We start from the raw sequence: 14831 nt of genomic DNA on the forward strand, positions 1-14831 counted from the left end.
CAGCGTCTGGGTTGGTTTTGCCTCCCCCACAGACGGGTTTTGCCTTAAATTGGGGGGTGTGGTGGAGCAGGGAAGGGAGGTGTCCCATGTGGATGAAGGTGGGACTGGGGTGGGGGCTGCTGGGCTTTTCCAGGCACTCCCACAGTCCAGACCCACTCCAGGAGGATGAGACACCCCACCCTCAATGCCCCTTCATTTTGTGCCTTAGGAGCCCAGGGGAGGGTAAAAATCACTGAAATCCCTTTTTTTTTTTTTTTTGAGGGAAAGGGTGATGATTCCCGTGCCGAGCATCCCTGCCTCTTTGCATGGGAGTGGCACAAAATGCCTCTGCCCCACAGCCGGGGGGGCACAGGGGGTGCCCAGGGAGGGGGAGCCCAGACCCCAGCGCAGAGAGATCCATAAAGGAGGATTTTTTTCCCCAGCTAGGAGAAAATCCAAGGAAAACTGGGGTGAGGGAGGTGGGTGGACTGCAGCCCCTCCTCGGTGTCCGGGGGAGGGCACAGGGGCTCCGCCGCTCTTCTCCAATAAAGTTTTTGGGAGCGCAGCGCCGGTCGCTGTCGGTGCCCATCGCCGTGGCCTCGGGCCACCGCCGGGCCGCTGCCGCCCTCTGCTGTCACCCGCTCGCCACTGCCGGGGGGGTGGCACACACGGGGGGGACTCGGGGGTGGCACCCAGGGAAGGCTGGAAGGGGTGGGAAGGGGAAAAAAGGGGGATTGAACATCCCTCCCCGAGGAGGTGAGGAGAGGAAACGGCGTCAGCAGAGCACGAGGAGTTCTCCAGTAAAACACAGGGAATTTGGGCCTGAGCTGGCGCTTTCTGGGCACTGCAGGGAGCCTGGGATGGGACAGAGGGGCTGGAAGCACACTGTGATGGAGGTAACGGGGGTCCCTTCTCTGCCTGGGGGTGGCACGAGGCTTCCCGCGCCTCCAGGTGAGGGCACACGGCTCCAGACATCGGGAAAACCACCCCCTCTTCCCACCAGTGCCCGGATTTGGCAAACCAGACCCTGCACAAGACAGGGAATAGCAGTCAGGGGGGTGTCCTGGGAAACCAGCAGGAAACAGGGAATGACAAGTTTTGGGTTTAGGGGTGGGGGTCCATTCCTGGCTGAAGCAAAGGGAATGGGACAGAGCCCTGGCAGGCCATGGGAATGCCCCAGTGGGGCTGTTTGGAGGGACAGAGCGAGGCCCCCCGAGAGCATCCCGTGCCACATCCCGTGCCACGGCTCCTCCCCAGCTCCCAGCATGGAAAACTTCATCCCTCCCTCTGCCCTCGGCTGTTCCTTCCCAACTGCATCACATGCCGGGCCAGGTTTAAGCAAAATAAACCCCGTTGCCACGGTTACCCGGAGCAGGGATGCTAAATATATAGAATATATATATTTATATGTATTTAACTGCCACGCAGGAGCAGGGGCACGTTCTCCCCTGGGATCTGAGCAAGGGGCACATTCTCCCGGCGGGATCTTGAGCCCTGCAGACCTTGGGATGGCTCCCAAGCAGGCAAAAAGTCCGTGGCAGCCTCTCCGTGGCCTGGAAGTGTTGATTCCTCACTGGATTCAACCCCACCTGGTGGCTGGGTTTGTGTCACTCTGTCACCCTGGGCAGGGCAGCCAGACCTGCCCATCCACCTCATCCCCAGCAGTGTCCCACTTCATCCAGAGCACCTGCCCTTGGCAAATCCCAGCTCCTGCTCCTCCTGCCCTCAGGGAGAGGGATCTCACCCATGGAAACTTAACCCCAGCATTCCCAGGGATTCTCTCTGCGTAGTCTCCGCACTGGCTGGGGAGGAGAATTCCATCTTTTATAGTAAAAAGCAGATAATTACCGGGTTTTGCACCACCCACAAGATCCTGGCGTTAATAGGGAAGAGCTGGCAGGAAGGGAAAATTAACTCTACGATGTGGAATGTTCTCAGCCTCGGCTGAGACACTGAGGGATGCACTGCTCCAGGGTGATCCATGGGAGTGGTTGTAGGGACGGGGTCAGGATGGGAACACCCTCCTTCCTCCCCAGCAGTTGCTCCCAGCGGGCCCAGTTGTGTTCCAGCACCTCAACTGTCCCCCTTCCTCCCCAAAGCCCCCAAGGGACAAGACCCCAGGGGACAGGGAGAGGTTTAGCAGATGCCATCCCACCACCAGTCCAGCAGCACCAATCCCAAAGGTTTTTCCCCAAAAAAATGGGTGAATTAACCCTTGCCAGGACTGCCAGCACCAGCACACACCTGGGTCAACACCTTGATTTTCCTGGTCAGGTGCCTGGGAGCTTTCCTGTGCTCTGGGTGATCCCGGGGTGGGAGAGAAAGGCTCAGACCTCCCTCTTCCTCCTCCTCACCTGGGTCCTGAAAGGAGAATTGGCATCACCCGGACCAGCCTCGGCATCCTTGGGATCAGTGGGATGCAGACGGGGTCCCCCAGGTGAGGGGGAAGGTGTCCAGCCAGCCCAGGTGGAGGTGACAGAGGGGCAGCAGGGGAGGGGGGTGCCCAGATGCCCATCCCACCACAGATCCAGCCCATCCCTGTCCTTTTCCCACCCCCTGAGTCCCTCATGCCCATTGCTCCTCACCCCCGGGGGACTCAGGTGAGTGGAGGAGGGCAGTGGGAAGGGCTTTGATGCCGGGAAGGGGGAGGACAAGGACACAGCAAACCCCCGCCCAGGTGTGGGTGCTCCAAAAACCCTTCAGCAGCCTCTCATCAGGCTGTGACCCGGCCGACCCTCCCGGGGGACACTGCCAGGGACCCCCCGGTCCCTCCCAGCACCCGGATCCATCCCCTGCCATAAGGATGGATGAGCACTCACGTTTCCCGGGAAGGAGCGGTGGGATGGAGGAGATCGGAGCTCCGAGGATGCCCCCGGGGTTTGCGGGTGGGAGCGGTGTCGGGAGGGCTCTGGAGAGGCTGCGGGATTCGCCGCTGGGAAGGAAGAAGCCCAAGTGACGGTAGGAAAACACCAGGAAAGGGAGGAGGGGGAAAGGGGAGGGATAACGGGATACCTGGTTGGAGACCACCTGCGTCTTCCTCTCCTGCCAGACCCGACCCGTGGACACGATGAGGGGCTCCAGCAGCGCCAAAACAGCATCACCCCCGGCCCGACCCCCTCCTCACCCACCCCCAAAACACTCCTGCGGGCTGGGGACCACCCCGAGGGGCACCCGCTCCTTCCTCCACACCCGCGACGAGCCCGGGAGCATCATCCCCACCCCTCCCCAGCTCCGGCGCGCCCTCCCCACCGGCAGCTTGCGGGGAGCAGGGTGTTGGAGGGGGAGGTCTGGCAGGAAGGACAAGCTTTACCCCCCTCCCGAGGCAACGAAACCCCCCCCCCGGGAGCCTGTCCAGCCCCGGGGCTGAGCTGGGAGGAGGGTCGGGGGGGGACCCGGGGGAGGGGGCTCGGAGAGAGTGGGCTCGAGCGGGGGGCGGCAGCCGCTGGAACGGCCCGTGGGAACGGGCCCGGTCGGACAAAAATGGGCGGAAAAAGCCGTCGGAAGTGATGCGGCCGTGACGCGCCCTCGCGTGACGTCACGGCGGGTTGAGGGGGGGAGTGACGTCACGCGCGACAGCACCTCACCTCTTTATCAGTGAAAAGACTTTATTGAGGAGAAGGGGGAAAGAAAAAAAAGGGTGAAGGGGGGGGCGCGCCGGGGACCGGCCCCGGGCGGGCGTGACGTCGTAGGGCGGGGTGTGACGCAACAGCACAGCGCGGTCCCTCCATCCAGGCGCATCGGTGGGAGCGGGACCCGCTCCCCGTCCTACCTGCACCGGCCACCCCGGAGCGAGCGGCGGGTGAGGCGGGTGAGCAGCACCTTCATCCGGTCCCAGTGCGAGCGCCCGTCCTGCGGGCACAGGGGGGAGTCAGCGGGGGGGGACCCGCGGGACCCCCGCCCGCCGCGCCCCGACCCCCCCCGGCCGTACCTTGTCCGGTGCCGGGGCACCTGCCCCGCTCTCGGAGGGGTCCAGCAGGCTGGGGGAGCTGGCAGAGTGACCCCACATCCTCCGGCACGGCTCGGGGGCTGCACGGGGAGGGGGGGGACACGAGACGACAAAGCTGTCAGGGTCTGGGGTCCTGCCGTCCCACATCCCACTCGGCTCACCCGGTGCCTGATCCCGCCATTCCCGCATCCCACCCCTCTCACCCGTGCCTGATCCCGCCATTCCCGCATCCCAGCCCTCTCACCCGGTGCCTGATCCCGCCGTTCCCGCATCCCACCCCTCTCACCTGGTGCCTGGCTGTCGGAGCAGGAGCGCGGCCGGAACCCCTCACCCCTCCACGCCGCCGAATCCTGCCTCGGGGGCTCCCGGGTGGGCTGTGGGCGAGGAGAGGAGAGGCAGGGTGTGAGCTGGGACCCCCAAACCCCCCCCATCCACGCATCCCACCTCCTCCCGGCCCTCACCAGGGTGCCCGGGCGGGCGCGCCGGGCATCGGCCGCCTGCTGCCGGAGGATCCTGTTGTCCTGCTGCAGCCGCGCCAGGCGCTCCAGCATCTGGCAGACGTGCTCCAGGTAGCGCAGCCCCTGCCCGTCGGGCACAGCCCGGGGGTCTCGGGGGCTGCCGGGCGGCCGAGCCCTTCCAGGCGCGGGGGCCGCCGCCCCCTCGGGCTCCTCGGGCTCCCGGGGGTCCCGCGGGGGCTCCGCCAGGTCGGCTGTGCTGGCGCTGCGCCGGCTGAGCTGTCGCGGGCATCGCTGCCTCCTGCTCCGCTGCGCTGCCTGCAGCAGCTTCCTGCTGGCAGAGCGGCTCCGGGGGGTGCAGGGGGGCTGCGGGCCCGGCTCCTCCCCGGGGGGATTCGCCACCGCGAAGCCGTCGAGGGAGAAGCTGCTCTCGGAGCCCAGCGGGGTGCAGGGCGAGTGCTCGTTGCTGGCCATCTCCACCCCGGAGTCCTCCGACTCGGACTTGAGGAGTCTCCCGCCGGCCGGGGGGCTGCTGGGGGGTCGCGGAGGGGGTCCCCGGGTGCTCATGCCCCGCGGGGGCTGCCGCGGGCTCTCCTGCAGCCGGCGGTAGACGCTGGCGGAGGTGCGCACGATGCAGCTCTCGGCCGTCTCCCAGGGACCATCTGCGGGGCGAGGGAGGACGGGGGGGGTCTCAGCTGGGGGGTCCCTGGGTGCAGAACAGGGTGTCCACCCCTCACACACGAGCCCACCACCCTCCCAGCCCCCCCCCGGGGTGCTCCACAGCAGCTCCAGCCGTGCCCAGGCCACTCTCCCTGTTGCCACAGGGGGGTTACAGCCCCACCCCTGCCCAGAGACCCCTCTCCAGAGGGTCCCCACAGCCAGGGGTGTTCCTACAACCGCAGTGCATTGTCGCTGCTTCCCAAAAACACAGCTCTGGCCTCTGCCATCCTCCTCCTCCTAAGCCACGTTGCTGAGCTGCTGGGGGGGGGCACACACGACCCCCACCCCAACCTGGCTGCTCTCCCTGTGTCCCACGCTGTCCCAGTGCCAACAATCCAGGCCACAGTGTGGGATCCCGGACACCTGATGGCTCCAGGGACCACCAGCACCTCACGCTTCTCCCCACAGGAAAGGAGGGGGGACATCACCAGCCAGGATGTACCCCCCTCCCACCACCACCCCGCAGCTCCAGGTGGGATCCCGGTGCATCAACGGAGGGGTCTCAGCATCCCTTTCCCCCCTCCCTTCCCAGCCAGGCCACGGCAAAGGCCTCAGGGAGGTGGGAGCGAAGCTTTGGCACCTCCTGGGAGTCACCCACCCCTCCAGGAAGCCCCACTGGGATCTGACACCCCCCCAGACACACTCACAGCAGCTGAACCTCCTCTTCCAGACGGCGCGGGAGCCCCCCCACATCGCCGGGAGCCGGAGCCGAGAGCCGGGCGCGCGTCCCGGCGCTCCCTTTTATAGCCACCCCAGCCGGAGACGGGCCCTGTATCCAGAGGCACCTCATTACGGGACTGGTTCCCAACTGGTTCCTCGCCGGGTTTGGGATCGGCGATACTGGCTGGGCCGGTGGTTAAGGGCTCCCTTCCCACCCCAACCGCAGTGTTTGGGCACCGGCAGGCAGCCAGGAGCCGGGGGAATCCCACCAAATTCCAGGGAACTCACTCAGGAACTCCGGCTTGGGTTGAGTTTACCTGTCAGGGGTCCCAGTGCCCCTAAATTCCTGCAGCCACACCACCCACCGTGCACCCCTTGGGGGCTGGAGAGGCCAGGGCCGGGACAATCCATCCGTTCAGCGGGATTGAATCCCAGCAATCCCGTGGGGCAGCCCGTCCACCCCAGCAGGATTGAATCCCAGGAATCCCAGGGGGCAGCCCCTCCACCCCGGCTCGGTGGCTGCCAACATCCCAGCTCCCACACGCCGCGTTCCCGCGGGCTGCCGGACCCCACGCGCCGAGGGGCTGCTCCCCCCCCCCCACGGGGGCGGCACCAGAGCCCCACCAGGGTGGGGGGCACAGGTAGGGACGTGGGGGGATCCCCATCCCCTCCTCCTGGGTTGGCAGCTCCAGCTCAGCTGGATCCCGGATCCCCCCAGTGCTTTCTGGCTGTTGCTGCTGGAGCAGGGGGGGTCCCAGCACAGGCAGAGTCAGGGGGGGCACATAGAGATGGGCCCTGGGTTTTGGGGACCCCCACAGCACTCAGTGGGCTCCGGGTGCAGGAACAGGCCTGTCAGCCTAAACATGGGAAGGGAAAAACCTGAATTCCCAGCACAGCCAGTACCCTTGGCCCCTCCCAGCAGGGAGGGGGATGAAAACGAGGGGTCCAGGGACCCCCTTCAGCACACAGAGCACAAATGGGGGGTGCCAAGGACCCCCAGCAGCACCTGCAGCACTGACAGGGGGGTGCCAGGGACCCCCGGGTTCCCTCTGCAGCACAGACACCCCAAACCAGGGATCCCTGAGGATCCCTTCCAGCAGGAACTTCCCAGGCTGGAGACACCGGGGGGGCCCCCCAGTTACGGGGGGAGGGTCCCCCCTGGCCCCAGGGGCCACCGACTCACCGCCGTCATGGAGCGGCTCCACGCTGAAGGCTCCGCGCCGGCGCAGCATCCCCGGGAACAGGGAGAGACTGGGAACGGGGTACGGGGGAGGGAACCGAGACCCTGGAGCCGGACAGGGAGTACCGGGAACAGGGCAGAGAAAAACCGGGAATGGGGAAGCGGGTGCGGGAGCCGGGCGGGGAGCACTGGGAACCAGGAGCCGGGCAGAGGAGAAACAGGAACCGGGAGCCGGGCAGGGAGCAGCGGGCTCGTCCTCCACCGCTTTATGGGGCAGGGCTGGGGGGCGGCACAGCCCCGGGGCGGGGCGGGGGTGGGGGGGCCGCCCCCTGCCCGGGTAGCCCCTTTGCCCCCAGCCCCACCTGTGCTACCCCAGCAGGGCTCAAAGCGTTTATTCCTCTTTTTTTTTTTATCCCCCGTGCCGTGGGCGGGAGAGAGGCAGGACCATTATCCTCCTCCTCCTCCCTCCCTGGGGGTCCTAGAGAGTCATGGAATGGTTTGGGTGTGAAGCGACCTTAAAGACCATCCACCATCCCACCCCCTGCCACGGGCAGGGACACCTTCCACCAGCCCAGGTTGCTCCAACCCGGCCTTGGACACTCCCAGGGCTGGGGCAGCCACAGCAGCTCTGGGATGTTTAATCGGGAATTCCACGGTGAGAGCTCCATGGACGGGCCCGGGGGGCACACGAGGGGCTGTGGTGCACCCCAAACAGACCCCAGTGAGACCCCAGGCAAGAGGGGAGGGGGCTCCTGGCTGTCCCCAGGACAGGGGAAGGAGCTGGTTCCCTCCCAGGCGAATCCCAGATAACAGCAAAGCCCATCTCGGTGCAAACAGGCCCGGAGGGTGGGGAGCAGAGATAAGAGCCCACCTGGGCCCCTGCAGGACAAAGGGCTCTGCCAACAGCCCCCAATAAACCGCCGACACCTCCCAGGGACACCAGGAACAGGGAGGGGACATCCAGCCCTGCGGGGAGCCCTGACCTTCCCGGGAGCACCACAAGGCCAGCTGGGATGTCACTGGAGAGCCCGGGATGAGCCTTGCCCAGCCCTGGACCCCCACCCTGGGTGCAGGCAGGAGGGCTGAGGGGTCTGGGGTCCCTGCCTGCACCCTGGGATTTGGGGGGGGGGACCCACCTTGCCCCCGCCCTGGGGCCCCAGCACAGAGCAGACACGGGAGTGGAGCAAATATATATTATATTTATATATAATCTGGTTTAATACCTTGTTGCAGTCAGTGTACAAGCGGTGCCAGCCCTTCTCTGGCACCCAAGTGCTCAAGCATCCCTGTGACCCCCCCCAAAGTCTCCCCTCCCCAATGTCACCCCCGTGTCCCCCACTGCTGCAGCCCAGGCTGAGAACTAACCCAGCTCATCACACAGACTGCGAAGGCTGTAGTGCATCCCTCCCCAAAAATCCCGGCCATCCCGAGCCTGGTGGTGCCCTCAGCCCCCCCACGACACCCCCGACCCCAGTGGGGCTGTGGGGGCGGGGGGCTGACCCCGGGACACGGGGGGGACGCGGAGGGTGACCCCTCCATCACTCCTGTGGCTCAGGAGTGGGGGGACACGGGCGGGGGGGACACGGGCGCCCCCGGGGGGCCCTGGTAGCGCAGGCGGGCGTGTTTCTCGCAGAACAGCTCGTCGCCCACCCAGAAGTGGCCCCTCATCTTGAGGTTGAGGCCGCAGTCGGCGCAGCTGTAGCAGGACGGGTGCCGGTACCGCCCGTCCTGGATCCGCACCGCCTGCGTGCTGGGGGGACCCCGGGAAGGGGCGTCAGTGGGGTCCGTCCCCCGGGTCCCCTCCCACCCCACCGCGGCCCCGGAGCGGTGGCAGGGCGGGGCTCTGCCCCGGGATTCCGTCCCCGCTCGCATCCCAGGGTCAGCCCTGTTTGATCCCTGCTTGGAGCAGTGACAGGGACGGGTCCTGCCCTAGGACCTCCGTGCCCCCGTTCGCCCCCAGCCCCACTCACAGCCCAGGATCAGCCCCAGTCTGTCCCTGAGAGGAGCAATCACAGGGACAGATCCTGCCCCGGGACCTCCCCCAACCTCACTCACAGCCCAGGATCAGCCCCACTTCGGCCCTGTGGGAGCGACGGCAGGGACAGATCCTGCCCCGGGGTCCGCCCAGCCCCAAGACCAACCCGTTTTTGGCTTCGCCAGGAGGGACGGCAGGCACAGACCCTGCCCCGGGACCCCCCCAGCCCCACTCACGCTATGCTGCTCCCGCACTTCTCGCAGACGTGCAGCTTCTGGACCCCGGCCACGGGTTTGCGGGCGCTGGACGAGAGCCGGCTGGGGAAGGGGGCTGTGGGACCACCTGCGGGAGGAGGGGGCAAGAACGGGGCCATCAGGGTCCTGCCGCCCCCCTGCCGGACCCCCCGCCTCCCCCCGCGCCCTGTCACCTCCTCCCTCGTCCTCCAGCGCCTCCTGGAGCAGGCGGAAGGTGCTGGATTGCCGCGGGGCCGCCCGCAGCTCCCGGTTCTCCTGCAGCATCTTGTAGACCTCCGAGTCCTCCTCCAAGCGCCTCATGGCCGGCTCCGAGCCCTGGCTGTGGGACGGCACCCCGAGGGGGAGATGTCTGGGGGGGTTGACAGCACCCAAATTCCGGGATCCACCCTCTGCACCCCCCCCCACTACCCGCCTGCCACCTGATCCCTCCTTCCCCCGGGAGCTGCCCCGGCCTGCCCGGCCCTGCCGCGGCCCCACCTGCCTCGCAGGTGAGTTAACCCTTTCCACGGGCTCCCTCGGCACCCGTGGGTGCCAAATCACCAGGCCAGGGTGGGGTTGGGGGCTTCCCTGTGTCCTGTCCCCCCCTTCCCCCACCAGCCCCGCTCCGTACCTGTTGCAGGTGTTGGGAGAGAGGGAAGGGCGACGCTCCCTGTGCATCTCCCAGGGGTTTTGGGGGGCTCCAAACCCCGGTGAGGGTGGGCAGGGGGGTGGAGGCAGGATGGACCCCTGGCAGCTGTTCTGGTGGGTCAGGATTCCTCGCTCCTGGCAGGGGGAGAGAGGTGATGGGAGGGCACAAGGGATCAGGCTGGGGTGGCCCCCAAAGTGGCCTGAACACCCTGGCAGGGTGCCCACAGACCTTCCCTCTGCCCCCGGGGACCCTGAGGGCACTTGGATCAGGCCCAGAGGGGCTTTTCTCGAGCCCTTGTCTCTGGAGGATGCAGGGATGCTCCGTGGGGCAGCTGCTTCTCCTCCCCAAGCCCAGCTGGGGTCAGCAGGACCCCCGGGGGGGACCAGAGCAGCACCCCCACCCCATAACCCCTGCGCCTGTGCCCGTCCCCTCCCCACCATCTGCTCCTGCTTAGCGGGCCCGGCGAGGCAGGAAAGAGGAACCCTGGATAAGTGGAAGCTGATGTTCCCGGGAGCGGCCGCCACGCAGATGGGAACCCCGGGGGGACCCCGGGACGGGGACAGGGAGATCTCCCTGCCTGGATCCATGGAGAGGGAGAGGGGAGCAGCCCCGGGGTTCTGTGGGGTCACGAGGAGATGAGGGACGAGCTAAAATTAGGCGCGGGAGGAGCCGGGCGCCTTGGCCTCGTCCCTGCCAGGATCCAGCGCCAACCCACCCTGGGATGGGGGGAAGATCGGGACCCACGGGCAGCCCTTCCCCCCGGCTCCCCTTTGAGCATCTTCACGGCCCCGTGGTGGGGGGCTCCGGGCAGGAAGGGACACTCAGGGACAGGGAGGGACCATCTGGGGCAGGGAGGGACCCTCCGGGGCCAAAGCAAACACGGAGCTGGGGAGGAAGGAGGGAGCGGGCGGCCGGAGGAGCCAAGGGGCGGCCGGGGCTGCGGCCAAAGGCAGCCGGGAAGGGCCGCGCTCCGGGACCACGGCGCTTCCCAATTTGGGCTTGGAAAACAAGAAAAAGAGAAAGCAGGGAGGGGAGCAGAGGAGGGAGACGCCAAGCCCGGAGCCAGCGGCTGCCCGCGGGGATGGACGGGGCGGCCACGGGCATCCTGCGGCTGATCCGGGGGGTGGAGGAGGAGGAGGCATCCAGCCCCCGGGCATCCCGGCCCCGCTCCCGGGGCATCCCACCGGGCCGGGGGTGCGCCGGGCCGTGGGTCCCTGCCCGGCCAACACCCCAGTGCCCCGGGCTGGCGGGAGTGGGGCTGGGCCTCCCCAAACTGGTTTGGCCTCCCCAGGCTGGCGCCGCTGCCAAGAGGAGCAAAACATCCCTGGGCAGGTGCCGGTGCCCGCGGGTCTGGGGGTGCTGCCAGGGCGGCGGGGAGGGGGCACCAGAGGGGAGGGGGCACCGGCTGTGCCCGAGGGAGAGCAGGGCTGGGCAGTGATGTGGCCAGGGAGCTGCAAAGGGGGTCTCAAAGGGGGTGATTTGAGGCTCAAAAGTGGGATGGTTTGGGTTTGCAAAGGGGGATGGTTTGGGGGTCCAAAGGGGGTGATTTGGGGCTCAAAAGTGGGATGGTTTGGGTTTGCAAAGGGGGATGGTTTGGGGGTCCAAAGGGGGTGATTTGGGGCTCAAAAGTGGGATGGTTTGGGTTTGCAAAGGGGGATGGTTTGGGGGTCCAAAGGGGGTGATTTGGGGCTCAAAAGTGGGATGGTTTGGGTTTGCAAAGGGGGATGGTTTGGGGGTCCAAAGGGGGTGATTTGGGGCTCAAAAGTGGGATGGTTTGGGGGCTCAAAGGGGGTGATTTGGGGCTCAAAAGTGGGATGGTTTGGGGGCTCAAAGGGCAATGGTTTGGGGGTTCAAAGTGGGGTGCCTTGGGTTTGCAAAGAGGAGTGGTTTTGGGGCTCAAAGGGTGATGATTTCAGGGCTCAAAGGGCATGGCTTGGGTGTGCAAAGGGGAGTGGTTTTGGTGTCAAAGGGCATGGCTTGGGTGTGCAAGGAGGGTGGTTTGGGGGTTCAAAGGGAGGTGGTTTGGGGCTGAAAAGGGGGAAGGTTTAGTGTCACAAAAGCTGATGGCTCACAGACACCCCGCCCCCAGCACCTCTGCCTGTCCCCCTGCAGCCCCCCAGCTCCCCACTCACCCGACAGAGGCCTGGACAGGCGAACTCCTCCTCCAGGGGCTGGGAGCTGTGGGGAGAGAATGGAGACATCAGGGGTGTCCCTGGCCCTCCCCAGCTCCCTGCCCAACCCCCCAGCACCACACACAGCTGGGTCCAGCCTTACCTGGCACTGTGGGGCAGGTGGATGGGGGATGCCAGGCTGGGGTCGGGGGCTCTCAGGGCACCCTGGCTCTCATCCTGTGTCCTCAGCGTGTCCTGGGGAGGGGAGGGTGACACCAGCAGCTGCCACCAGCCCTGAGTAGGGGTACAGGGCGTGCTGGGGCTCACCTGGACACGTGTGGCCAACCTCTCCAGTGAGGTGTCCCCGTTGGCGTGGCTGGGAGGTGGCATCAGGGACCTGGGGACCAAGGGAGAGCAGGGAGGGTCTGGAATGTTCCCCAGGAGCGCTCAGCCCCTGCTCATGGCATGGCACAGCACGGCCCGACCGCTCCTCCCAGCCCCTCCAGAAGGTGGAGAGAGGTACCCACTGGGCCCCCAACTGGGACCAGTCGGCCAGGGAACGGCTGCCAGCACTGTCTGGCCTCGTTAGCACCTGACTCCTTAATTAGAGAGCCGGGCCAGGCTCCCGGGGGAGGGGGGGGGATGGCACAGCCCCAGGAGTCGCCCAAGGGGAAGAACAACCAGCACACACTTGGCTGGGGGACCCCAACCCACGTGGGGACACCCCTGGCACCCAGCTCCAGCTCCGGGGCTGGGGGCTGCCCACCCCCCTCAGCACCCACCTCTCCACCTCCAGCCGGAGCTGCCCAGGGCTCTGCTTGATCTTGTTCTGGGCCTCCACGTGCAGCATCTCGGCCGTGCTCTCCCCGTTGATGGTGACAATGACATCCCCCGCCCGGAGATCACCCATGGCTGCCTTCCCGTGCTCCGTCACCTCCATGGAGAAGAAGGGGGACGTGGGGACAGCCCCAGTGAGCCCCCCCACACACACCCCCATGCGCAGCCCTTGCGCCAAGGTCCGCGTCGACTCCTGAATCCCGGTGGCTCCCACCCTCTGGAATCCCCACGGCCTGGGCAAGAACAGCACCAGACCCTCTGCCAGGGTGGGAGCACGGCCCTGGAAACAACACCCGGAAGCTTGGCACGGCCCTGCCCAGCCCGGGGGTGGCACGGGGCCCCTGCGCCGCCGTGGGCCGTTCCCATGGAGCAGGATCCCCCAAGGACAAGCAAACAGGATCCTCTCCCCGGAGCAGCCCAGCACGGCGCCCGCCCGGCGGCCTCCCCCGGCCCGGGGGGGGGCACGTGGTGGTGGTGGTGGTGGTTGGGGGGGTCCTACCTTGGAGACAGTGATGGGCTTCCCGAAATCTCGTCCCCCGGAGATGCGGAAGCCCCAGGGGGCCGGGCCGGGCAGGGTCACGGTCACTGGCATGGCAGCGGGTGGCTCTGGGCGGGCAGGAGGGGGCTGTCAGGGATCCCAGGCACCCAGGTAGAGGGAACCCCCCTCCTCCCACCCACAGCCCACCCAACGGCAGCCTCCTCGTCCCGGCTGCACCCCGAGCAGGGGGTGATGGAAACCGGCAGCGCTTTCCTTCCGGGGAGGGGACCCACGTCCCTGCAGGGTGTCAGCAGCCACCGCCGCTTCCTCTTGCTGCCCTGAGGCTGGTGGCTTCCTCCCCCCGGAGCACGGGGGTCCCAGGCGGCCGTTGGCGCAGCTGAGGCAGCCAAGGTCGTTCCCAGGGGCTGGAGCGAGGCAGGGAATCAGCGACGCCTTGGCAGCAAGGCCAATCCCGCAGCGCGGCAGGGCCAAGCCAGCGGGTTTGGAGGGGAGGATGTGGTGATCCTGCTGCTCACCACGGGGGGGGTCTGGCACCCGGCAAGGACCACCACCCCGAGTCCTTCATCCTGCAGCCAATCCAGACCAGTAAAGGGTGCTGAGTATCCCCCGGGGGTGTCCCATGGCACCCCGGGGAGAGCAGCAGCTCCTGGTTTCGAGGGGATGGGTGGGAACAGACAGCCCCGTCCCCTAAATCTACACCAGATCCCATCCCATCCCGCCACAGCCTGGCCGAGCTCTGCAGAGCCCGAGGAAAGCTGGATACCCCGTCTGGAACCGGGCATCCCATCCGGAACCGGGCACCTCGTCCACAGCCGCCGGGAAGGCATGTTAAAAATCCCAAGCGCACAAAGAGGGGCTTGAGAGGCTGCCCGGAAGAATTTCCTGGGCTGGGCTTCCAGTGCCGGGAGGAAACCCCAAACCCCAAACCCCCTCCCCATGCCCGGCCCTGCTCAGCATCCCTGGGCAGCGAGGGCTGCCGGCCTGGGGACCCCCACACCCGGCTGGGCACCAACCCCAGATCCCCGAAGGGTCCTGCACCTCTTCTCCAGCCCCTGCACCCCTCCTTTGCGTCCCGCACCCCTTCTCCATCCCCTGCTCTCCTCCTTCGTCCCCTGCTCCCCTCTCGGTCCCCCGCACCCCACCTGTGTCCCCGCTCCCTCCCGGCTCTGTCCTCGTAGCACAGCGGCGTCTTTGTGCCCGTGGCGACTGGCGGTGCCGCCTGGCACCCGCGGGGCGAGCGGCGGGGACGGGCGATGCCAGAGGAGGCGCGGGGACGTGGGGCTCTGGGGACGTGGGGACACAGCGACGTGGGGATTTGGGCTATGGGGACACTGGGATCTGGGGGACGTGAACACCTGGGGATGTGGGGGGACAGGCTGCCCGCAGCCCCCCTCCCCTGCGCGGCGGAGCAGCATCCGCGGGACCCCCGGGCACCGCGACCCCCGAAGGAAGGGCACCCCCGACAACCGCAGCGGGCGCTCGCCGGTCCCCCCGCACCCCGCGGTGCCCCCCAAGCCCCCCGTGCCCCCCGCACCGCCGGTACCCCCCGCACTCACCGGGGCGGCCGAGCCGGGCGGCCCCGCGGGG

General features: G+C 67.3%; 2 protein-coding genes and 1 long non-coding RNA gene across 3 annotated transcripts; all 3 read right to left on the bottom strand.

Annotated features, from left to right (window-relative positions):
• Positions 1 to 1102: 1102 nt before the first annotated feature.
• Positions 1103 to 3463, bottom strand: LOC108503389. The gene is made up of 3 exons (XR_001876815.1): positions 2992 to 3463; positions 2799 to 2911; positions 1103 to 2340 (listed from the first exon to the last, which is right to left on the bottom strand). It is a non-coding gene; the product is annotated as an uncharacterized LOC108503389 (long non-coding RNA).
• Positions 3464 to 3744: 281 nt separating this feature from the next.
• CUNH8orf58 (chromosome unknown C8orf58 homolog) lies at positions 3745 to 5793 on the bottom strand. The gene is made up of 5 exons (XM_017827281.1): positions 5748 to 5793; positions 4387 to 5042; positions 4212 to 4299; positions 3908 to 4005; positions 3745 to 3828 (listed from the first exon to the last, which is right to left on the bottom strand). Exons 1-5 carry the CDS (start codon positions 5791 to 5793, stop codon positions 3745 to 3747), a joined length of 972 nt encoding a protein of 323 aa, XP_017682770.1.
• A 2336-nt stretch (positions 5794 to 8129) lies between these two features.
• On the bottom strand, positions 8130 to 14822 carry PDLIM2 (PDZ and LIM domain 2). The gene is made up of 10 exons (XM_017827309.1): positions 14801 to 14822; positions 13245 to 13351; positions 12691 to 12842; positions 12236 to 12305; positions 12072 to 12163; positions 11930 to 11975; positions 9780 to 9931; positions 9343 to 9488; positions 9152 to 9257; positions 8130 to 8690 (listed from the first exon to the last, which is right to left on the bottom strand). The coding sequence occupies exons 2-10, from the start codon at positions 13335 to 13337 to the stop codon at positions 8492 to 8494; spliced, it is 1056 nt and encodes a 351-aa protein (XP_017682798.1). The 5' UTR covers positions 13338 to 13351; positions 14801 to 14822; the 3' UTR covers positions 8130 to 8491.
• Between the last annotated feature and the right edge of the window lie 9 nt (positions 14823 to 14831).

Source organism: Lepidothrix coronata, unplaced genomic scaffold (assembly GCF_001604755.1).
Source record: "Lepidothrix coronata isolate B3197 unplaced genomic scaffold, Lepidothrix_coronata-1.0 Scaffold137, whole genome shotgun sequence".
Lineage (NCBI taxonomy): Eukaryota > Metazoa > Chordata > Aves > Passeriformes > Pipridae > Lepidothrix > Lepidothrix coronata.